General features: G+C 41.3%; 1 protein-coding gene across 1 annotated transcript; it reads left to right on the top strand.

Annotated features, from left to right (window-relative positions):
- Positions 1-976: 976 nt before the first annotated feature.
- Positions 977-25067, top strand: lmo1 (LIM domain only 1). The gene is made up of 4 exons (XM_088371714.1): positions 977-1751; positions 15608-15821; positions 22494-22619; positions 24287-25067. The coding sequence occupies exons 1-4, from the start codon at positions 1730-1732 to the stop codon at positions 24390-24392; spliced, it is 468 nt and encodes a 155-aa protein (XP_088227840.1). The 5' UTR covers positions 977-1729; the 3' UTR covers positions 24393-25067.
- Positions 25068-26429: the final 1362 nt, after the last annotated feature.

Below are 26429 nucleotides of genomic sequence, written 5' to 3'. Positions count from 1 at the left end.
CGGAGAAACTTGGAGCGGTTGGGTTATTATGTAAATTAGTCCAAAATTCAAAATGGCTCACTCACAGACACATTTTCCAAAATAAGCAGCTCAGTAAAGATTTACTTGGGTTGTGTAGTTTCACACTTAACGTGTGGCCAGGCGCTCCAGACACAATACAAGCAATTAAAAAGTCAATTTCCCATAACGTTTCCCCTTTTAAATGACCAAATATGGTTTCTTTATTTTAAATGGCGAGTAGCATCCCACAGTGCCCTCACAACAATCTAAAAAGTTGACAGTACTTTCCTGGAAATGTTTCTTTGTGTGGACAGAGTAGCTCTTGAGAACATAAAATATGCGGTGCAAAATGTAACAGAAGGCATGGACAGACTGAGCAAGCTCACACCATGGACGGCCTGCTGGCTGCTGACAAACCAACATTCTTGTCCTTCTATTCCTCCCAGCTCTCCTAAATGGCTAATCTTTCTTGGATCTCACCATTAATTGGTTAACAGTCTCTGCAGGGCAAAGGAAAGTGGTGCTATTTAAGGCACCGACATGCAACATCAACACTTTCATCTTGGCAATGACAGGCAACAATTATATTAGCAGATTTGAAAGTGAACCTCCTATCACGGCACTAATCAAAAAGTCAGCCCATCTGCTGCGCCTATCTGTGCAGCATGTATGATAAAAGTGTGTCCGACGCTAATTAACTGCTAAGCAGACCACAATTAGACACTTTAATTCTACTCCTGCAAGAAAAATAAGAAGAGGAGCATAATGAAAGCATTTCATTGTATAGCATGGAGCAACATCTTTCTTTCTGGCTCTCTCTCTCTCTCTCTCTCTCTCTCGCCCCCCCCCCCCCCCTTTCTCTCTCCTTGACGTGCGCGCGTCCACACGCGCATCAATACAACCTTACGTGCGTGTGCGTGCTCTCTATCACGCGCGCCCGCGCACGCACTTTCTCTTTCCCTTAGCTGTGCTTTTGTGTTTTGTCAGAATTAATGAGAAAAGTTCCCTTGCCCTAGGGGTAATTAGTGTCCTTGGAGTTAAATAAGCTAATACTTAGACACCTCTGGCACAAGCAATTATGTTTGTGTATTGAATAATTGATTCAAAGAGGGGGGAAGGGCTGCTAATCAGATCTGAGCATAATGAATTGATTTAATTAACAGGGGAATCCTTGGGTCGCAGCAAAGAAGCGTGCGCGGCGCATTTATTGCTCAGAGCGGAGCGGGTCGCGCACAGACGCGGGCACAGAGGCGGTGGGAGCACTTTGTCACATTTGCAATTGGATTTGTTTGAATGTAGTTGTCGTCTCGGAGCAAATGAGAGCGAGAGGGGAAGCATATTAACATCCCGGAGAAGAGCGAGCTCAGCCCAGCTCGGCGTGCGCTTTATCCGCCTTCCAGCGCGCACCGCACGGCACATTTAGTCGAGCTTCACGCCGCCTATTCGCCTTTTTTATTCGCATGGAAGTCATTCAAAGCGCTTTGGGCTTATTTATTTGGGCTGCAGCTCAAGTGGCGAGACGCGCATCCGGCCAAGGCAGTCAGCGTTACTGTCGTTTTTAATTTGAGAGAAAAGGTGCTTGGTTAAGTCAAGCTTTCGCCGCACAGCCCGCGCTGTGCACCGCGACATCAAGACAATCCCGGTGAGAAGCTCCAAGCGGAGCGAGCCGCGCAGCCTCCTGGAGCCAAGGACGGATCGGCCGGGGAAGGACTCCTCGTTCCTCAGGACGATGGTGCTGGACAAGGAAGAGGGTGAGTAACATCCCCGCCTCTTGGATGTTACATCCAGGACACTGGATGACATTTTCGCAACACATTTAGAGCTTCCCCGAGCCTCGAACCACAGCAAGTCTCCTAAATTTCATGTTTTCTCCCCCTTCCAACAATTTTGTGCTTGTGTATAACACCGCTGCATCCCGAAGTTGAGATGTACCCACGCAGAGTTCCTCTTCCAAATGCACAAAGAGAATGGAATGTTTATTTACACTTGATGTGCAGAGCTTCAAGTCTCCTGCTAAGTGCTTTTTGCCTGGGTGAAGTTGTTAAGAGGCAGTCAGCCTCTGACAACCTCCCCGGGATGGCACATGACAGCAGAGTGCTTTTAACTTGATTGCAAATTATGGATAACGCCGCGCTGCCTTGACTCACTTTTCCCATCCAAATAGGCCCACTTGCATTACTTATCTATTTCAATGTATTTGGGTTAATGGGCGAGGCAATCTAATTAATTTTAATTTAACTCAAACTCGCCTCTCTAATGATGTTCCATTTTGGATTCAAGCTGACGCGGAGACGTGCAGTGCATTTATCACATGCTGGTCCACAGGTCTAAATGATGCTCAGTGTACTGTGAATGCATTAAAACCATTAATGTGTTACGCTTTTAATATTCAAGCAGACATCATAGATGTGCATGGCAAAGAGCACTTTGAGGTCTGAGAGCAAGTTTTCTTTCTTGTGACACTTTTAAAGAGTCTCCCCAAGCTTGTTTTGCTGACCACCCCGCTGAGATGCGCCATAAATATACAACAATTTGTGTTATTTCACCAACTGCAGCATATAACGCTTCTGCACATTTTAGGGCTCTTTGTGAGTAATGGATGCATTTGGAGCCCATTATTTATGTTTGAAAATGGATATTTCTCATCTCTTAGTAGTGCATCCTTTCACTTAGGCATCACAAAACCATTAGATTTTGTGGCAAAGACATAAATTGGCCTCTCCGGCGACATCCATGCTGTGCGGCTAATGTATCCAAATTAACTGAACTGTAAATAGTCTGCTTTGGATGTCTGTCCGGCTAAAAGTTCCTTATATGATTCATGACCCGGATTGCTTTTAACAGTTATTGGCTAAGCAATATGGTAAATGTACAAGGTGATGCAAATGGCATTAGTGGGAAAGGATGCACAAGAGCATGTAATGCAGTCAATACTACATTAACTACTGATGCCCAATTACAGAACCAGGGAGAGTGGCTTTTAGGAGCATTAGGACTTGCAGAAAAGCTGAGATCACCTGCTGCTCATTGCCTAAAAGCTTCACCCTTTATTTGCCGGACACGGCCAGCGCCTCCCGCAGTTCGGCCCGCTTGGCAACAGAGCTGCTCCGATCTGGTCTGGCTCATTACGGTGCCTCTTAACGTTTATTGGCTGTAAAGTTATAGGCTTGTCAATTCAACCTTCTCGCCTAATGCATCCGCTCGGCGCTTGCTCGAGGAAGGTGGCAATTTTGGGTGGCCACGTAATGACAGCCTTTAATGGGTTCTTAATTACAAGTCTGCTTTTCTGCATGAAGCTTCATATTCTTTATGTGGCGGATAAAGAGGCGCAGGGTGCTTGTTTGACAGATGTCAACTGACTTTGACTTTGATAAAAGTCCCTCCCAATGTGTCAACGCTGTGCGCTGGTTCTCAAGTGTCACCCCGGAACCATTTTTCTATCGTCACTAACTTTTAGGAAAGTTAAGAATAATAAAGAAAAATAATTATTCAAAAGTAGCCTTTCATAGTTTCTTATTTGAGAAACCCGAAATCGACTTCACAAGTAAATTGACCACAAAAAAAAAATCGCAGAAAGCCACAAAATGCAGCCACATAATTTTATTTGTATCTTGGCACTGATCTTCTCTTTTTTGGAAAGTGCAACAATAGTTTGTCTCCGGTATAGGAAATAAAGGCGGCGAAGAAGTACAACCGTAACCGTTTGTGGTATCTTGCGGTATGTGAGGGGCTGTTCAAATGCCACCTTAAGTTCGACATAATACGAAAATTCCTTTTTTATTACACGTTCGTGCGCCAGTAGTTGAGATCGGCTGCTTCCCGAGCTTCCCAGGATCAAACCGCAAATAATGGCATTTCAACATTCGCACCTGCTCACGATGCCCGTCTTGTCCACAATTTCCAAAGTCAGTCTGAAGCAATGAGTGTATGCTGAGAGTTGACGCACGTGTAAAAGTGTAGACACAGGGCGAAGTGGAGTTTTGCAAGTTTGGCACGCAAGTGAAAAGTTTCAATTGCTCTGGTCAGACTTGGAACTGACGTGCCTTTGAGCAAGGCATCAAGTTACAGTAAAACATGGTCATGTTTACCTCTCTGGAATGACCTAATGTACGCGCGTGGCGGAATATTCAGCCGTTCTGTCACCGCTGCACATTAAGTGTACGCTGACCTTAAGCAGAAGCCAAATCCTCCAGCGACTGATAAGTTTCTGGTTCCCTCGCGCTGGTTAATTTACGGCTCCCTTATCACACTGTCCTGGAAAATGTGTACACTCATAAAGCGTGTGATTGAAAAGCAATCCTTCAGATGAACACAGACTGGTGATCTGTCAGCTGCTGTAATAAACCTTGGGCTCCAGGCTCACATTTTTATTTTGAAATAATAAGAATTGCTTCATTCTTTACCGGTGTTACCATGGTAATACTGTCTTGTAGCGATGTTATATTGATTCAGAAAGTGGACAGTAATATTTCTTTTCTGTTATTTGGTTTCTCGGGGTTGATTTCTAATTTCCAGTTGGAGATTACTTTTATATGTTGCTTAAGTCTTTTCACTTTTCCACAGGAATGTAATTTGCTCGCTGGTGTTTGCTATTTTCTCAGCTTATTGGTTTGCGCTTACTTCAAAATTAAACTTGCCCATTTCAAATATTGAAATTACAGTACATCAGGTTTGTGAGCTCTGGGGCCTGAACGATATTACAAACCCACAAGTCAGCAGGAGTGTTTTTTTTTTTCTTGCAACCAAGTCCATCATATTTTGGGTTAACAGCTTTGTGTTCCATTTGCAATTATTCATGAAAAGGAGCTTTCTCATTTATTTAATCATATACATGGGCTGATCTACAGCCATGTCATAATAGCATTTTCTCCGCTCCATTGCAAGTGAGTTGTGCTTTCAGTGTTTTGACTGCCACTAATATCCTAAAGCTGTTGTCAGGAAGTCACACGTGCACCCTTTTGTGAGCAATATGTGTTGAATTCGGCGGAATTCTCACTAGAGGTAATTTCCTCTGTCACCATTAAACCTCTTGATCCCCATCATGTGTGATTGTTCTACGTTTTCAAGTGTGCAATATGTGTATCATTCATTTCCCACAATCTTGGATGAATTTAAAGAGACTGAATTGAGACACGTGTTAGCGAGTAAGCCCGCCCGCCCGCCCGCTCGCTCGCCTCAGATGCAAACGGCTACACTCATCAGCAAGATGCAAAAACTCAATTATGCACTCTTGAGTCGTAAGAGCATCCAGTTTATTATTGCCTCAGGCTGGATGTAAGGCTTGCTGTCATCAGTGCGTAGCGGGGGACCCATGATCTCCGGGAGGCCTTCGGCAGCCATTGTCCAACCTTCTGTTTCGTCCAACCATTGTAATTAATGTTGTCACTCTCCACGGTTTTTATTACACTGACACTTTGATGGAAAATCGTGACATTTTCATCAGGACGATTCAGAGGTTTGACAACCCCAGGAGTGAATAAGTGCACTCAGTCCACTGGACTATAGTGCCAGGTAGGGGCAGGTTTGCGGTCTTCCGGCTATTGTATGCAGCTTGAAAGGGGGGGCGGGCCCCAACCATCAACCCAATCTCATTCACTTCCTCCATCCCCCTTTCCTAGAAACGACGCCCTGTGTGGTCGCACATACAAGCAAGTGCCGCTAATTGTACGCAGGAGAACCAATACGCTACACTGAAATAGTCATAAAACTTTCACGGCAGTCCTGTAGGTGGCAATAATTTACATTAGTGGTTGTCAGCTGGAGATCACAAAGAAGACAAAGTCTGGATCGATCCAAAAATATTTGAGATACGAGTGAAGATAATTGAAGACGTTTTTATTTCAAGGCACCCCAGTAATGGTTTCTGTTTTGGTTTGCCACCAGATGCCCCCCTTCAAGTTCAATTAAAATGTGCCGAGTTGTGTTTGCCTATTGTCTCACCCAAACAAACATCATATTCCCTTCTATGCGCGCTTGGTGGAGGTTGCTGACACAGGGAGACGACTCAATATTTTTAAAGCACAATTAAAGGACGTTGTAGGCGCTTGATGTATTACAGCTTGAAGTGAAACAAACACAGACACGCTCAGAAGGAATGTCGATGTTGCGTAAGCAGAAAATCCCCTACTGAAAATGTGCGAGCCATCCATTGTTAGTTAGTGATTCCAAAAAAAGTGTTTATCAATATCAGGTAGGCCAGCAGAATGGATCGCTTGCTCTAATTTAGATCGTGTCTGCCACTTGCTTTTAGTGTGGGAAATAATTAGTACTGTAGTGATGGATCCAAAGTACAAACACACACTTGAGTAACTCGCTTGTTTCAGTCGTGATTTTTTTCCACCCTGGCGACAAATTACACAACGTCATGATGATTATTCCTCCTGCAAGTTGTTGTCTTTAAAAAAGTCTAGAGAAGCACCAAATCATTTCATAGAGAATACGGGACAACCATGTTGTCAACCTGGTAAAAGGCTATTCCTAATGGAGAAAGGCAATGTGTCATTTTTGTATGACATGTCAACAATTTAAATCTAAACAGATTTGACTGAATACTGTATACATTAAATGCAGCATCCTTAGATGAATCTTGTGTTGCGAACGTATCACTACGACACCCTTGAAATCCATATAGTTTAATTCCAACTTGAAATGACCTTTCCAGCTCCGTTTTTAGACAAACAAAATGTCATGTTCATTTATTCAAATTTTTCTTTGAGAATTTATTTCTAATGAGAATTAAAGTGATAAGAGCACTGTGGGGTTCTCCTTTTATGAAATCATACAGCCATCTTCCTGGTAAATACATCACTCTTGGGTGCCTTGGCTCATATAAAAGAAAACATGCTGAGAAGTAATCTCTCACAGGATGACCTTCACTAAATCAAGTCTCAAACATTGAATTAAAAATGCTGATTAAGGTGTAAGTTTCGACCCTGTTAAATCTAATTTATCAAAGTTTGGATATTGCAGTTACTGATTTAATCAATGCTAAACACATTATATTTGCTACAACAAATTTCTATGCAAATGACCACACTACTCTAAATTAGTATCTCTTTGTGAACGCGTTTTATTTGCTTAAATTGTTTTTGATTTAATGCAGACAGTTGCCTCGCATGCCTTTGATCTGAGAACCGTATTTACATAACAAATGAAGCTAGTGATTTGTGATTATAAATCGGCAAATCACACACACACACTTCCATGCACACCTTGACCATTGCAGAAAATAATTGACATGTCTATTAGACAAATACAACCTCACATGTAAGCATTATCAGCGCCAAAGCGGTGCTTTTCTATTGGATCTTATGGTGCCTTCCGTTATGGTTGGCGAGTACAAATCTCATCAAGTTCATCATTTAGAAGACTGACTGACTGTCTTCACGAACATCTTCTTGAATGTTCGCCCAAGCGAGGTCTCTCATTATTTACCCCATCAGGTGTGCAAGTACGTGTTCGAATGACATTAGAAGCCTGTGCAGTTAAATAACTGCCCCCTGTGGGGAATCTGCATTATTCAGGATTAAAGTGCCTCCCTGGGTGCACTGTAGTGTAGTGTTCCTGCTCCCCCCAAGACCATTTTTGACACATTGAGGACCCTGAATGACACACCTGTCTCCTAGCATTTCCTTAGCAATAATAAGTGTGCAGTAATTGCCGGGAAGTGGGGGGGATTTTGAACGCTACTTTCCGACACACACTTTTGAGGGATCCATTTAATTCCCTCCTCAAATGCATTTTTGATGTGGACTAAAATGGGTTTCGACCAGTCTAAACTTTCAAAATGTTTTGGCAGAATTGCGTACATGGCTGTGGTGGTGTCAGAAAAGTTCCCAGACTAATTTTTCCCTCTCATTTCAACGTTCAAGGCGGTCAGACATTGACAATATCAAGAAGGCCGTGATAACACAGCTGCGGAGGTTCCCAGATGAATCCTTCAAGGAGTTTGTGAAGGTGGGGCAAAGAACGGTTGGAAACTATGTTACACCCCAAGGTGATTCCTCCAATGGGGAGAACTTGAAGTTTGAAGTTTGGATTTGAAATACAGTTACTAGCCAAATTCAAAACACCCGTGTCTCAAACATTTCACCATTGAAATGCATGGAAATTAATTTCCAGCCTCGCCCTAAAACACGCTGTAATCATTTTTTTAATAAATATAATATTGTAATTCATAAAATCTTAAACCTGTTTTGCTACATTTTTCGCTTTGCTTTAATCGACTTCCGGTGTATGCGTCTTGACCACGCGGGGGGAGTATAGTGCACATGGACATGAATGGGGTCAGTCAAAAATACTAAGTCAGCTGCAGTAATTTTAGTCGGTCGTCACAGAGGATGAGGCGTATGTGTATTGTCACAATATATGTATAATTGGGTTGCATAGTAGTAGTACTGTAGATAATAGTCGAGATGACCTCATCAGCTTCAGGCAAAAGTGGTAGAAAAAACCCACTTTTTTCACTCATGGCCAAAATCACCACATTTGATTTGCAAGATGCAACACTCAATTTTCAGCTGGCATTTGGACCAGTAAATTCATCCATCTTTCAAGAGTTTGTGATTTATCTGTTGAGAGATGTGTAGAGTAAATGTTTGCCATCCTTTCTTCCTTTTCATGCCATCTCACACTCTTTCACTCTTATTTCCTGACAGCTTACCTTGCTGAGCCGTAATCTTCCCCTTCTTCTGAGCAAGGAACAAGTCCCCTTCTGTTATAATTTGGAAACTGCCAGTTTCACGTGTTAAAAAAAACCCAGCAATGAATTTAATTAGAAAGCTGTTGCATATCCCTGTGATACATTTCTTTTAATTAACCCCATGTGAATAAATTAAAAATAATAGGGGGCTGAAAAGTGTGGAAAAAAACACCCTAATGAAGTTTTTCCCGTTAATTGGGATGGAGTTTGCAGCCAAACCACAGTGTGTCGTGAACACCGGGAGCTAACAATGCCGCCTGTACGCCTTAGAAAAAGGGCCCAGGCCCTTCGTGCTGACTTCAAGTGTAAGAAATGCACCTCTGACGTGATGGAAATGACCGTGGGCCGGGAGAAAAGGCAGTCCTGTTCCAGGCTGCTCTGCTGAGACTCCCCATGCCGCGCTTGAAGCCGGGCCAGTGTTATTGCAGCCCTAATGCGGCTGACTCATTTGGAGCGGATCAGGAGTAATTATGGTAGGAAAAGTGGCTGCAGACAGTGGGGGTCAGGACACTTGTAACATGTGAAAAGAGCAATTATTCCGGGAGACAAAACCTTCCCTTATCCCAGGCAGTGCCAGGGTCAATGCGAGGGACGGCTGGGCTCCGTTTCACCGGGCCTTATTAGCCGCAGCAAGCTGCAAAGTTTGAGAGAGTGCATCTTGTTAATGAACAGTCTCCTCCTCATCCGCTCAAGCTCTGTCTGCTCGCTCCCACTTGCTGTGGGTGTTAATTATGTTGTAATCATAGCATGCATACAGTCCCAGAAATCACCTCACAGACCTCGGCATTCATACGGCACCATCTGGAAATGTAGCTGTGCCGTACAGTAACATAGAGGGCTCTCACAGGGTTGCGTTTGAGAGAAAAAAAAAAAAAATAGAAAAAACACGCTAAGTATGAAATGTAATATTGACTTGGGCTCAGTGAGAAAGTGCCTAATTTAATAGTGTGCGTCAGTGTGATTGCCTCCGTGTGTTCACGCATTTCTGTTCTTTGACTCGGAGCTCACACGCGCCCCAACCAAGGATGGGAACATGAATCACGCAGTGAATCAGTACTCTTTATTTGACTTATCATTGCAAACGCACTCATCAGGCTGCTTTCAACTGCCATGTGTTTTGCAGCAGATATTATTAACAGATGTCTCGTGTTTTTGTCTTGGCAGTGGAGAAACGTGTCCATGGGCTCAATTACAGCAATGACAGAAGCCCAATGAAAAGGGCTGATTCATGCGCACAATGGCAAGACATCTGCATGAGCTCCCCATTAACGGTTGGAGCAGACACTCGGGTCCTCGGATGAATTTGATTGTGTACTCCCATCGATGTACCTTTGGCAGTGAGGACAAAAACTTAAAAGGCTCAAATTAGCCTTTACTCCTTCTAGAGTGGCTGTCGCAATATCAGCATTCTGATTTTGCAGTCTGTTTACTCTTAACATATCAAATAGGTTTTGAGGGGTGATTGGGTAATCAATGTGCGCTTGACGTCTTATTTACGAGTACGTTGAGGTCAGACATTTGACAGATAATGACGACAAATGCACTTTGTTTCGGCTGTATGGGCCCATTTTGGAACGTGCGGCATGTAATTTGCCAAAGCATCTCCACGGCGTGTGGCTCATATTTGCTGCAGCTGCGGCGAGGAATTATTGGGGGGCCCCTGGGAGAAAGCCCACCCGGGGCCAGCTTCCACCTCCTTGAAAGACCACCGCCCTTGCCATGTGTCAGGAAGGCTGAACGAGTCTCATCAAGACCTTTTAACTCCCCGTGAACTGGCACAGGGTGCCTTGCATCGTAACTTTTAATTGATCAAAAATGGCCTTTAACAAAAAATGCAAGGCGAGGCAAGTGTCCCCTCTGCTATTAAGGCTGAGTGACATAAAGAACAGATGTTCCGTTGGGAGCAAGTGTAGGAGGATGTTGAGAGTATGCATCAATTTCCTTTCAATTGTACTCTGTGCACAATGAGGCATGCAAAAGAGAGCTGCAAATGATTGATTAGGTCATCAAAAAAAGCTAATTAACCGTAAATTATTCAGCAATTACAGCACCATTTTACTTATCAGTTTGGTCATCATTAAGATGCGAAATATTTGCATAGTTCAGCATATTAAGTATTGCTTTGTCTCTTTATTGGAAGGTCATGCTACAAAAAGTAATGCAAATTAAATTTTGAAACGCATCATGTCAGGTATCGGGGAATGGAAGTCCCAAGTGCAGGGAGGCAGAGGGGACGGGGGTTCAATCAAAAAGGGTTTAAACAACAACAAAAAAACTAAGACAGAACAAGGCACCTCAGGTCATGGCAAAACTCAAGAACCAGGAGAACAAAATATAAGGGACGATATGGACAGCACAACGCATATGACCAAGGATAGTGACCCAACAAAGACTGAACAGAAAGGAGAGAACTAAATACAAACCAACTTATGAAACTATGAGGAACAACTGGACAAGACACAAGTGTCTGAGGGACCTGATTGGAAGACACAAGGGGTGGGGCTAAGAAGAACAGGTGGAAACAATGATCTCACCACACATACAAAGAACACCAGGAAAACATAACACTGACAAATGGAAAAAATAAACCAAAGTTCAAATCAAAACTAAACAAAGAACATGACACATCAATGTGGTGGCCAAGAGTGTTTGAGTGAAATACCAGCAATTAAATCCTAAGACTAACTCAGAAATGTATTTCATCAATAATTGTTGAAGCGGCTCATGCGGGTCTTGACACGCATGTGAGATCGTTTTACTTCTCCACTTGCGAGCTTTTTCCATTGAGTGCTCGGTAGAATGCATTTTCTTTTAAATCCGTCAATGCATCAAAACTGTTCCGTGATGATCAGTGCTAGCTGTAAATTCTAAATAGGGTAACGCAGAAAATCGGATGCTATCGCCATAATGGAAAATACATGCTCTGGCAAACTGCTTGGAAAAGAAAAAGTTATAGAACATATTGTTGAAAGATATGATCTTAAAGCAAGTGAATGGATGGGAGAAGAGAGCCATGACAGACCTTGGCAAACGCTACTAATGGCATTTTAATTCCTTCTGAGGGCGGATAAGTTGTGTCGCTCTGCTTGGACGGATAAAATGTATCCTGTGAAATGAAAAGAGATGTGGCGATGCATACGAGGTAACAGAAAAGTTCCTAGACTGGCGTGTGAGTGTATCACCATCACCACCACCACCACCACCTATAAATAAGTAAAATACAAACTACATATTGCCCCTTCAGTCCAAGCCAGATAATCAACCAGTATGTCAAATGAAAATTCAACTGCTCACATTATTTTGAGCATCTGACAGTTCCTTGGATACAAAGCAAGAAACCCTATTCTCCCAACTTGGCTGCACGTGATTGTTTTTGTCCCTCTTTCTCGAGATCAAAATGACGGAGATGCAGAGATCCTAGAAGAATCCTTGCATGAAGGCGTGGCAGAAAAAAACTCTAGGAAAACTTGGAGTTTGGAGTTAAAGTTTTACATCCTGAAACCTTTCTGACACACCTTGTACCTTTCTTGACTATACAGTCAAATGAAAGGTTATTTTACTTACTGTAACTCCGTCTGTGAACCGGTTGCCCGACTATCGGTTCTACCTCAATTGACACCCCAGTGTGTTGAGCGGTAAGGAAATGTCTTTCTGAAGAAAATTTCAAAATATTTTTGGGATACAGCAATGTTTGAAGATGATTTGAAATGCTATTTAGACTAAAAATCTTTCAGCCGTAATTATAAGCAACCGTCGCGTAAATTCACTATACACAGCAACGGTCCACCGTATATGCATAGTCTGATTTCCTGTTAAATTCTTGAAAGTTGATGCTGGCTCATCTCTCAAACAACTGGGCCATGTGCAAGACAAAATGAATGTGTAACTGACTTCAAACATTAAAGACACTGTTGGTGTTTTACATTGATGAGTTCAGCAGGGCTTTAAAGCAAGCAGACATCCAGCGGAGCCAGAATCCAGTCATTCCAGGATAGGTTAATCTTTGGAAGCATTGGCCTTTTCAAGCAGGATGTAAAACACACACGTGATATGTTTAAGAAGAATGTGGCGGTCTCAACCAATTAGGAGTAGTTCTCAAGAGGTGGAGGAACGACCTTTTTGTATAATTAGTTATCTTATTTAAAGCAAAGATTTTGAATGGAATTCCTAATTAGTTGTCATGAAAGGCAAATTAAAAGAGTTTTGTCATCCCCAAGGGACTTAAATGTTTTCTTTTTCAAAAGACTGAAACACGTGCGCACACATGCACACGCACAGTCATTTTCTCTCCCCTCATTATGACTGCTCTGTAGTTCTGTGGAAGCCTGTCAGAAGAGGATGGTTGGCATACCTGCAGAAAGCTCCCCTAACAAGCCATGAAATGCAGGTAGAAGAGTCTGCCCTCAGCCACTGCGGCTTGAATTTGAAGCTTTTTAGCTTCATTTGCACCTTACACTGGTATTTATAACAAGTTTTTGTGATCATAATGAGGCAACTTCAAGAGGTCTGTTTAGAGGACAGTGGGATGGAGGAAAGGCCAAACTAATTGATGGATTCCATTGTAGAACCAAACCAATTAGCTGCAATACTTTTCACATCTGATAAACAAATGAGATGACTTAACACTACCAGACCACATACTTATATTGAAAGCCCAGTGACTAATACGATTAGTTATTTCACCTTTGATGCAGATGACTGCAATTTATAGAGTTCTTTGACTATTGTAAGTGGCTGGCTGTAAAATATTAGCTTCATTTTATTCGTCAGTCGGCGTATTGCTCAGATTTCATATCTTAAAGGTTATAAACACGAAACCCTACTTTTTGGTGTATTGAGGGAAAGTCACTCACTACTTTTTAGCAACAAGCAGAAAGCTGCTGCAGAAAAATAAATAAACAGTAGGACATGAAAACGGATTAGCTGATAAATAATCATTTAAATATAATTGTCAAATAATTAAAAAATGTAAGTACATAAATAAATAAAATGAAAAATTAAGACAACCACTTTTCACTTTGTGCAAATAAATGTGATAATGTATCAATACTTTTGACTACACTAATCAAACCGTGAGTGAGCAAAATTTGGTAAATACTTTTTTCCTGAAATTAAAAAGAATATTTGTAATCCTCCATAACAAACTGAATGTGAATTGGAGTCCACCAGACAGAGTAAGTTAGTGTGCTACTACACATGCTCAACTTTTACATGCCAACAAGTTAATTTTTGTCAACCAAAGTCTGCAGATTAGAGTTTGTTTTAGTTGGCTTGTGTATTTAACTGTGATGTCTTAGCTCGGAGCCACAGAATAATTTGCCTGTCTCTATGTGTTTTTTTGCTCTGCTCTTACTCTTCACAGCATTTCTTTAGTTAAACAAATGTTAGAGAATTCTTCAAAAACAATTTTGAACAAAATGTTATGGAAGAAGACACATTTTCACAGTTTTCCCTCCGTCTCCAATGAACAAATTGACAATAACGCTTGAATTTTCCAAGGATGTTCTTTCAAACGTCCCATCCTTGCTGTACAGGTTCATGTTTTTATGTTTGTAAAGAAGACATAGCCTCCAGAAATCAATGTTGTTTAACACACACAATCCCCCCAAAAACAGTTCTTTGAAGGGCAAACATGACAAGCAGAGAGAAACACTGCGCAAAGTGAAGCTGAGTTTACAATTGGGCATCAAGCACAAACAGCACGTGGACAAAATCAAACACACCAGCCGCGTAATCGTCCAACACGAGACATTTGCTCTCCTTCACTTATCTCTGAAGCATAGAAACAGAGGCACACAGAAGTCGATGACACACGTCTCGGCCTTTATAGGTGGATCGCCACACATGCCAATTTCTGACAGCACCCCCACGTTCACCCACCCGACTCCCTCACCTCTGGGTGTTCAATTTTTACTTTTATTTTTTTGGGGGGGGGGGCTATTTTGAAAGAGTGGCAAGTGGCGTCCACTGTGTGTTCTTTTAGATGGATCAATAGCTCAGTGTGTGAGAGAGTGTCTTAAGAGCTGTTGTGTGGCGCTCTCAGCTGTGGCAGACCTGTTAGTGCTGCAGAGGGGAGCTGCGCGCCCCTGCCTCGGTACCAGCAGTGGCCTGAGGGGGGCTTTTAGTACGAACACAAATGTCAGCCACACATAGACTATTAGTGTTTAGTGCAGTTATTAAATGGACTTTATTTGTCCTTTCGGAGGCTAAAAGGCTCACTTAAAGGGGGCCTGCGTGACACCGGGGCAATTTGCGAGTTGGGTAACTTTGCGCTCACTCATTGCAGACACATGAGCATAGATAAGTGTAAAGGCTGTCGTGCTCTGTGTGTGCGTGCGTGTCTGTGTGTGTATGAAGTAGAGTGAGTGTATGCTAAAAGGCACTTAGGCCATAACATATCTCACTGGGGTCTGGTAGCAGCGTGTTTTGCGGTCAGAGGCTTTTTAAAAGGTTAATGTTAATCTATACCAAACAAAGCCCATGAGGAGCTTTTACAGCTCTGGACAGTTGAGTGAAATGGGCTTGATGAAATGGTAACTAATGCACTACACGGTCTGCTGTAAGTACCACAATAAGCAAAACAGATCCCAGATTTGATGTATTATGGATTGCGCTTCTTGGCTGCCGCAAGTGATCATGTAGCACGAGTGTTACAGCGTGTTCTTCGTTGAATGAACGAGTGAGGGCTTTGTAGTCCAATGCGACCTGTGTGTTTATCTACTGTACATGGAAGAGTGTTTTTCTTTAATGCATATGAAGCAGGTCGGTGGTGTGCCGCGGCTGCACGTGAGGGCATGCTTAGATGCCCGCAGAAGCAGCCGGCTTATCAAAAAGAGAACATGAAAAGTCACTCGGGTTCCCGCGGCCGTAAATCACGCGTGGCTGTTTGTGTCCTTATCACTCCAGGTGTGCCGATGCTCTCCGTCCAGCCCAAAGGGAAACAGAAGGGGTGCGCTGGCTGCAATCGCAAGATTAAAGACCGCTACCTACTCAAGGCCCTGGACAAATACTGGCATGAGGACTGTCTCAAATGTGCCTGCTGTGACTGCCGCCTTGGGGAGGTGGGCTCCACCCTTTATACGAAAGCCAACCTTATCCTGTGTCGTCGGGACTACCTGAGGCAAGAAAGACACTCAATCGCTTCACCGCAGTCGACACAAACACAAAAGGCAGCATTACGACGCAGTACACGTCAAGTCAAAGGATCACAAAAGTTTTATTTGCCTTTTAGTAGAGGATAGCAGGTGGATATTTTACCACAGGCTGCATTCGGGGCAACTTCTGGACGTTTTTGATATTGTGGAATCCATCCAGACAAAAACAAAACTCAGCAGAGTAGTTTAAATGCGGAACCGGCTTTTTAATACTTTAAGCTACATCTGAACTTCTTTGACAATGGTATTCCATCTCCTGTGAAACACATTACCTGTTTGGAAAAGCAATAACAACAAGTTCCAAAACAATTGCTCAAGCAAACGGATGTTTTTTCAAATTTTAACATTTGTCTTGCCTTTTTCTAAAGCAATCACTCAAAACAGATCAAGGTCACAGCCAAACAAAAATCTCAGCAAATTAGTTTTATTTCATAATGCTACAACCTGCCACGGTAGTGTTTTAGTCTCTAGCACTTTTTTCTTGTACACACTTTTACAGGTACATTTTTCTGAAATGGGGAAAAAAAGATTCAAAGCATTTTATTCTGCCTGTTCCAAACCACAAAACTCAAAACAGACATTACTGTTAGCGTCTAAATGCTGAAAATGGACAACATGAGCATGACTGCGGTTTTGCTGCAATTTGAAATTTGACTCGTAGACGAATGGCATCACAAAACGGCAACTATATCAGGCAAACAAAAACACCATCTCCTATCACATTACGTTATGGAGCAGAAAATACGTTTCCAAGTACGAAGCAAGATCCAACCTGCTGCCATCAATATTGTGTAATACTAATACTAATATTTGACTGTATTGATTATTTCATATGGACCTGTGGTTAAAAAATCAAAGTGTGGCAAGTCCGTCAAGGAAACGCTCGTCTAACCTGCAGCAGTGTTAGTGCTAAACACAACATAAGGTGTCCAGGCCACCAATATCATCCAGAAGCAGTCTAGGGTCAGAGTGTATATTATCCAAGTCCTGTGTTTTCAAAAAAGGTAAGATTCATACTTATCGGTCTCGTTAGCAAAGGACTTACAAATTTGCTTTTGTTGATGTGATTGCAACAAACAGATGACAACTCAAATGAATGTTTACTGTTTTGTTATTGTCCCAGGTTCTTTTGTTAGTTGTTGTTTTTGTTTCTGTTTACATGAAGGGGTGTGCAACGAATGTCATATCAAGTGAACTGAGAGAAACCTCAAGGTGGCCTTGTTGCTTCACCAGTGTCTTTGTCTCCCCTGACACACACACACGCACGCACGCACACACATGCGCACACATACACACACACACACACGCACACGCACACGCACAGTCTTCAGATGCCCCTACCATCTGCTAGTTAAATTAAACATGACCATTTCCTGAGCGTTAAGTCACATTCCCAATGAGATCGGAGCACTTATCCGAGAGGGAATCCCCCAGAGGCTGCCTTAGAGATGCCGGTGCCCTTGCTACCCGCCCCTTCCTTCTTAAACCCCCCTCCCCTGCACTGTCCTCCCCCATTCACCAATTCCCCTTCTGCCCACGTGTCTGTCCAATCCCTCATTGATACTCTCAGGCTTCTTAATACAGGTTTTAATTAGTTCATTATTCTGATTTACCGCCACATACTCCAACTGCGCTCGTCATTTTAAATCACCACAAATATTCTAGTTTAGAGAACCTTTGTCAACTCTCCATCCCACATACAAAGGATGTGAAGAAAGTTACATCCCTGTCCAGATGCCATGTTTATATATAGTCTATAGGAAAATATCTTAATGACCCAAGATAAACATCCCAAAACACACGGCAAAATGTTTTCCGGTCAGGTGAAATAAAGGTTGAATTCTGCACAAAATCTTTGGGCTTCTTCAAGGAAAGATGTCATGAAAAGTCTACTACAACTAAACCTTAGATTTTATTGCCTTTATTTTTACTAACCTTCTCAAAATGATATTTTAATGAATTCAGTTGCGTTATACAGGTTAGACTTCACATCAATAGTGGAAAAACTTTTTAAATTATTTATCTAGTTCACATTTTTTGGAACAAATTTGGACAGGGGTGTGTAGACTGTGTAAAAATATATTCGTTAGTACCTCGCCGGCACGGTGAAGGAAATATGAAACGCTTTTGCGAGCATTAGACAGGCAAGATGTTGAGGTCACAGCTGGGGCGTAAAATGGAGACCGACGAATAAAATCAAGAATTCTTAATAGGAAATTATGGATTTTTGAAAAGAAAGTGGGTTTCATGCTCTGGTATTGGTCAGGAGTGTCTGCGCTTCAGAATGAAACAACATTTAATGGCCAAAGCCGCTTGACTAACTGCTATTAAAAACCTTGCTTTGTGTGTAGTGCCGATTGTGTTCATGTCGTGAGTCTCCATCCCGTCATTCTCCTTCTCTTTGCTCCCTCCTCTGTGAACTAAGATGAAGGCGTCCCTCACCTGCAGTAATGAAGCTAAATCTGTGCACTGAATTAGCCTTCTGCACTACATTAAAAACAAGCGGGTGGATCAAACACACTTTGGTTATTTCCCAGGGTTTGGAAGCCTGCCATGCTCCCATTAATTATTATAGGAGCTCCATCTGTGATTGTCCTTCAGTGGCATTAGCAGCTTATTGAATGTACTCACGCGTTCCTGAATCTTCACCACACACATACATACATCTGTGCCACTGTCCCCCACTGCCCTCCAAGTGATTGCACTGCAAAAAGTTCACAAATACAATACCTTTTTTCCTCTTTGCGAGCCTACTGTTATCACGAAAGGATAATAACATATTAATTAGGTGTTTCATTTATGTCAAGGGCTCCGTATCATATGACTCCACCAGAGGCTTGACAATCTAGTTGTGATTTGATCATCTGCTCTGAATTAATTTAATCTCCTGTTTCATATATAAGAGAGGACATAATAGTCATCCACTCATCAAACTGACAGCATAATTAACTGAAAGAGGAAAATGCTTCCAAGATAATGAACATTAGAATTTATCCACAAACTGGTGATGGTGACGATAGCTCCATCAAGGAGTTTTTCTTGGCAAATCTGTCATGTCCTGATGGCAGGCTTCTTTAAAAGTACCTGAAGGCTATACAAAATGCAATAGCGCAGTGGTGACTACAGATATGAGTTTAATTGTTCTGTGACCATGCTCATAATTTATAACACTCATAGATCACCTTTTTACACACCACAATCCGGCGCATAGTACCATCGCAACATTAGGTATACCAATCGAATGACATCCCGTACAAGATCAAACTCAGACATTATAACGCTAACACAGTTAATGTTCCCTTAAAATCCGTTTATTAATCTGGTTAGTAGTCTGCACCGGTGTCGTGCACTGCACTCTGTGGTGTTGCTAAAATTGCATTTTCCCAGTTTAAATATGCAAGTGTCTTCATAATCAGTGACAAACTGAAGAAAGCAATCTTATTGTCACATCTGGTCAAGTCAATCCATATAAATTAATCCCAGTGTGTACATTTAATGAGTTTTTTTACGCTTCAAACCTCAATAGAGTGCAGATGATTGATTGACAAATTTAAGTGTCCTGGGATGTCATTAGATGTATTTTGCATAGCACCTTGCACATTAGGTGGAAATACTAACTTCTCTTTGGAGAACATTGATTCATTCAATCCATATAAGAAGAGGGATTAATTTACATGTGCTAGTTGACTCCTGCCATTAAAGCATTAAACACGATGTTTGAATGATACACTCACAAAAGATCTGAAAAGAATACTTTTTTCTGCATTGCATGAATTTGCGTCGCTGCACTCAGCATGTTAAGAATGATCTTGACAAGCTAAATCCTCATTTGTCAGTCATGGATTTTTAATCAGAGTAATATCCAAGCATTCATGAAGATAAAGATTTGTTCATTCAGCCACTTTAAAGATCAATTCTTATTTATTGTCAGTTTGTGTCTCAGCTAATATCCACACCTTGGAGCGTTACATTGACGGGCTGTTGTGCTTTGTGCAACGTGACTCTGTTCTGTAGTTTCCCATCAGGTTCCACTCAAGAGAGCAGAGTGGGGTTTTTCGGTTCAACTCCAGTGGCTTTTTAGCTTCACCCGAATGTAAATGTGTTTGAATATATCTTTCCAGCTCTTATCTCCTCTTAGCAGGAAAAAAAAAGCCCAATTGGGCCGTGAACCTCTGCTGATGTTACAACGCAGACTCATCATTTACTAGTGGAAATACTGCACACACACTCGCATCAGCACAATTTCATATGTTTTGCCACCCAATTTGTTGGTGAAGAGAGAAGAAAATAAGCAGAGTATTTGCCTGCGCGTAGCAAATAAAATTGAGAGGCAGATCAGCTTAGCGGGAATAAAGTAGATTCTACAAGATTCAAAACTAGTCAGGTTACATCAAGGGACATGCCATGCTTATGTACGGTACCATCAGTGAACTTGGTGTATGTCACAGAATAATAATAATAATAATAATTTAAATAAGATCACTGCACTTATAGATCTGGTTCAGTGTGTAGTTTACATTTCATGAGAAAACTCAAACTGTGTTTACCAGGCAGGCACTCTGTTGTTGTTTAAGTATTATTGGAACTAAGCCAAATGGTAAAATACAAATGGGTTATTTCCAAAGCTTTTTTCCTGAAAACTACGACATCCTCCACCCAATATAATCCCAAAACATAGCAGATTTGTGGCAAAAACAGTTTAACATATGCATCGTGTTTATGGAGATTTGTTTTGGATTGGTGTTAGTGTGTAGCCATATAACACTAGATAATCGATGTGAACAATGGAGAGACATGAACTTTTCTAAGACGCTGAACCCCAATTTGCTCCCAGTGTGGACCCGGCAGCACCTTGCATGGAAGCAGCCTCCCATTAGTGTATGAATGTGTGTGTGAATGGGTGGATGTGGCGCATTGTAAAGTGATTTGGGCACCATGTGGTGTAGATGAAAGCACTATATAAGTGCAGTCCATTTACCATCTGGCACAGGATTTCGCCCATCATAGATATTTCTATACACTAAACTTTTTAAACATGGGGTACACTGCAGACCTAATTGCAATAAATGAAAAAGATACAATGCAAAACAGCAATAATGGGCTAAGAAATAGCATTGCTAATCGTGGTGTTATAAGAAACTGTGAAGCAGCACACTAGTGTGTTCAAAAATCTTGTAACAGGAAGTGGTAAATCCCTTCCCGACTCTCCTACGGATCGCAGATGTGCACGGTGTAGCAAACATTTGACTGTAACATCAAGTTGTTGTCACAGTATTTCTGCTTTACACCCTATGAATCCCTCTCCACGAACATAACGGCACTTTCTCTCTTGTTTCTTCCCTGCAACTCCTCTGGGCCAATGGCCCCTAATTAGAAGCAGGGCTGCTGGACGGATGTTTTCTTTAACAAGGTGATAGCAACTGAATGAGAGCAACTTAGACAAGCAAAAACATTAACACGGTGACTCCTCAATCTGCGCCCCTACAAATTTAGGGAGAAAGCTTTTATGTGGACTTAATATTACTGCCTGAAAAGCTATAAAGCAGACATTTTCCCCAACAGGTTATACTTTATAAATCTATCAGTACTTATAAAAATCCACATTAAGTGTGAATACAGACAGATAAAAGGTACTTGCGGGCTTATTTCTTTGTGTGCCTAAAACAAACTTTATCTTACTTCGTTTGCACATAATTGCAGTAATTTATCTAGGAAAACAACACACCGGATTCAAATGATCAGCTTTTCAGAGGTCTCTGTCGAACCCTGATAATGATCCTGATCATTGTAGGAGGGAATCTTCGAAAACAGGCAGCACAGTGGCTCTTGTATCTATATTTATTTGCAATAACATTAAGCAATATGTTCTGTAAAGTTTTTATAAACTTTCTATTTTAAAGTACTCAACATTTTAAAGGAAGATGCTGTTTGTTTTTTCTGGTCAGAGAAATAAATGCAGTAAAAAAAATATTTAAAAGGCACGCTATGCATTGCATTCGGTCACAAGTAAACAAGACTATGAAAGTAACATTCTTGAAGTCAGTCATATAAACACTAATTAGAATAGCTCTTTTTTAGTCATCCATGTATAGAGAGAACATATTTATGGCTAAGAAAAAAAAAACTTAAAAGTGAGAAAAGGGTATTCATGTACGAGAAATCCTTTTAACATGCGGCTTCATTGTAGAACAAACCCATTTGCGCAAAACCCAGCTGCTTTACACATTAACAGTTCTTTTTCTTTTGGGAGAATAAAAATAATTTGAGCAACCCACATGATTTACCTCTGACTTGTTTTTGTTGTTTTTGCAGGGCGATTAAAGCCATGTGATCATTTTAATTAGATCATTAGGCAAGAATTAAGATCTATGTTTATTTCTCTCATTAATTCCAACACAGAGCAAGAATATTTGTGAATTTCATGCAATGATTGCTATTCTGCCCCATTTTTCCACTTTGCTGTTTTATGCTCGTCTATTCTGTCTGCTCTTATATTGCATCAATGTAAAGGGAAGGTGGCTTAATCTGTGTGTGTGTGTGTGTGTGTGTGTGTGTGTGTGTTGCGTGCGTGCATATGTATGTGTGTGTGTGTATGTATGTGTGTGTATGTGTGTCTGTGTGTGCTCTCTGTCTTGCAGGCTCTTTGGTACTACGGGAAACTGCGCAGCCTGCAGTAAACTGATCCCAGCCTTTGAGATGGTGATGAGAGCCAGAGATAATGTTTACCATTTGGACTGTTTTGCCTGTCAGCTTTGTAACCAGAGGTAAGCAATAGACATCTAAAAAAAAAACGAGCGTTAAGACGGCCGATAGCTTTTAAACATCATAAGGTGCGGAAATAGCTTTTCTCTTCATGTGCAACACAGTCGACTGTCTGCTTTGATTAGTGCGGGCCACACTCGCCGAAGCCAGAGTGAAATTCTGTTGTAAAAAATAAAGGTTACCGCATTGTGTTTGTAATGGTCCGCTAATTATTTTTCTTGTCACACACTGGCAGCAGTTTGCAGCTAGATCTGTAAATCTAATTGCAAGGGCGCTGCAACAGTCGGTCTTTAGAGGCAGCCGTGTCGCCGCCTGCATGGGCACAGGTGTGAAAGGCTCTTTTCTTAGTCATGAAACACGCATCAAATTGGGGTGAACACAAAGCCTATACAAAGAATATGACATATCCAAATAGTTTTTCCCCATTAGAATACTGTTGGTAATGGCTCCAGTCTGAGAGCAGAATGTCCTTTGCATGCTTGTCAGGGGTGCTGTGACCCTGTTCTTCTGCACAGCACAAGCCCATTAACCTTGTGCGGGCCACGTTCAGTTACCATAGTGAACACCTGCTGTAAGGGAATTATGACCGCACTCTCTTTCCTCTCACTTGGCGGACGCAGTGTCACCTGGCACAGTAATGACCGTTTCAACAGCATGGCATGTAACGAAAGCCAACCTGTGTTCTGCTATAGCTTCGCTACCCTTGACATCTGTCGATTGAACTAACATAAACAGATACAACGGTGACCCGACTTACGTGTTTTTCAAGGTACGACCGTCATTCGGACGATTCTTTGCTTTTGAAATGTGAGATGCAAGCGCCGTATGCTGGCAAGTGTCATTTCTCATCATCTACAACTAAATTAATGTGAATCTGACACCTGAGTTACAAAGGTAGTGCATTTTCGTAGAATTTTATAATCAATGAGGGATTGCATCATAGTATAGTAGGTGTTGCTAAGATCAATGATATAATGATGAAAAGTTTGAGTATTTTAACATACAGCTTTAAAACAATATATGACAGCCTTCCAGTTTTTGCATAAACTAGGCAAACACAAATAAGAGAGTCCCACTCGCATGATGACCATCAAATGAGTTTCTAGCATGTCAGAACTTTGGTCGTCCTTTTTCCCAAATGTGTCTGTGCAAAGTGGATGAACAAGGCGTCGGTTCACGTCTCTTTGCACCTTTTGTTTTTCAAAGTACAAATGATTGCTTTGCTGCTACGGTTGAATTCAGCATTAATTTCCCAAATCTACAGACTGATGAGTGTGTTTCTTAATTTGGTTTGGCAATACCTTTAAACATGCGACACTGTTCTTCACAATTCTTATTGTAAGTGGAATAGGACAATTGTGAACATACAGCCAGGTTGGGTCTTTGACAATCAATAATGATTATAATGAAATACCAACAATTAGACCGACTGGTTGTTTATGTTTGTTCCAGCACTTGGAACGCTGTCTGGCCCGTGATTATTACATCCCGTCTTTTGATTAGAAATAATGTCAATGATCTTATTGCAAGGCAGCCACAATGATTCTAAGATTTATTTGATGGGAACATTTCCACACACAAGTTGCTTCAGAGTCGGCGATACAAACACACACACATCACTTTGTCACAGCGTGGGCACTAATCATCTCGTGTTTATCTCTTTCAACAGGTTTTGCGTGGGCGACAAGTTTTTCCTTAAAAACAACATGATTTTGTGTCAAATGGACTATGAGGAGGGTCAGCTGAACGGGAGCTTCGAGTCGCAGGTCCAATAGTGGGAGCCTTGTACCGTGGCAGCGACAATCAGCTCCACGCGTTCCACAACACCATGGATGTTCTGCTGCACTTGGAAAAAGACAAGCGTCTGTCTGCTTGCCTGCAATACTTTTTAAGACCCCTTTATTAGTTCCTGAGGACTCTATTGTAAATGTTCAACTTTTGGCCCCTCCCTCACCCCAACACTGAGCAGTTACAAATGTTGATGTACAGTTGTGCCTGCTAAGCTGAGCACTTCATTGCTTGTATGTTTTGTGAAATCAGTTTCTGGTTTGTTTTCTTTTAGAAATGGTTAACTGGAGGGTATGTACAGTCTGTTTTTTCTGTATATATAAACTGGAACATTTATTTTATGAAATGTAATGCAATTTTATTACTAGTGTGAATTAAAGATTCTTAAATGTTCATAGTGAGTTTTTTTCCTCTTGTACTAAAACCAAAGTTGTTGGAGAGGGAGCCCATCACTTGATTAAAAAAAAAAAAAAATGTAATCGTGTCTCCAAAACGGCAATGGTGTAAAAAGGCCTTGCAAGAGAAATTATATTTGAAGTACTTCTTGAAATCATGATGCAACAAAAGGTGTTTTGTTACATTTTACAGAGCTCTGATGGAATTAGATAAACTGTTGAAAATGAACAAATATTTTATTTGGAATAAAAGAATGCTTCTCCAAACCGTGTTGTTGTGTTGAAAAGGGTAACTGAGCTGCTCTCAGTGATTCATGCATTACTAAATGCCACCCGATAATGAAGATGACTCGGCCTGGAAATGAAATACCAAAAGAAATGTATTCGACACAGGAAAAAACGTTTAAAATTAAAACTTTTTTGTATTTCATTCAATTTACTTTGTGGTACTGATATAATCCTGATATCGGTAAAATAGTACAATGAATTCGACAACCACAAAAATAGACACACTCCCATCCACCCATCCATCCATCAATTGCTTGTTTTCATAAGGGTCAAAGGTGGGCTGTATCTGACTTTAAGCGTTTCAGAGTAACAACTTTTCTAACCATCTAGCCACTCATATGCAGCCTGTAACAAAAGGTATTTCAGTTATGTGGTGTCTCACTGTGAACCCAAGAGGCCACTATGAAAAAGATGGACAAGCAGTAGACAAGAGACAAAGAAGAAATAATAGACGAAGAATGGAAATAGAGAACGGCTCCAGCAGCTTTGTAACAAAAGTGGCGTGACAGGGCCAAATGGTGCGGTGTGGGACCGGAGATGGCGACCAAGAAACTTGGCGCTTGCCAAATGATCCAACACCACAACTCACAGGGTGACAACCTCCCTTGCTGCACAAGCAGAGTTCCTCAATTTTGCAGCTTATAAATTGCAGTCGACTAATCAAATTTTGGCAACCATGTTTACCTTTATATTGGAAATATTTTTGTGAGTTAAATAACAATTACAAACAAAAAAATCATGATACAGTGTGATAGGACTTTGCACTCATTATAATGAGTCCATGTATGTTCACTTCCATGACGCTTGTATGATCAGATAATGTCAAACACGTATTGATTTACTGACATCCATTTGCTCCGATTGAGTGGTGAGCTGTCCAAATGACAAATTATCTAGGACCAAACTGAGGTCATTCATAAACATAAAAGAGAACTATTATGGCAAGTATCATCATTTACGTGTGAAGTGGGACAGCAATACTGCATGTGCTAAAAATATGAGAATTTTTTGATGAGCTTATCCATAACAATTCAGTATTTCTAAAACATACAGATTATTTGATCGATATTTGTGTCATTTTAAAGGCGCTGGCTTGTAAATGTCACATTTAAACCCAAGTGGGACTTATCTGCCAGCATGCCGCAAAACAGGAATATAATTTGCTCACACATAAATCAAAGGTGTAAAGAACATTAATTAGAAATGCATTAAAAATTCAGACCCACCAGCAGGTGTTAAAATAAAGGATTAGGAAGACATCCATTATCCCACATAAGAGAACATTTTAATTGCAATCTGTGGATTGATTTACAGGGGGAAAACAATCAAGAGCCACGCAAT

Source organism: Syngnathus floridae, chromosome 3 (assembly GCF_059516105.1).
Source record: "Syngnathus floridae isolate MCC-2025c chromosome 3, RoL_Sflo_1.0, whole genome shotgun sequence".
Classification (NCBI taxonomy): domain Eukaryota; kingdom Metazoa; phylum Chordata; class Actinopteri; order Syngnathiformes; family Syngnathidae; genus Syngnathus; species Syngnathus floridae.
This window is presented reverse-complemented; position numbering and strand designations above follow the sequence as displayed.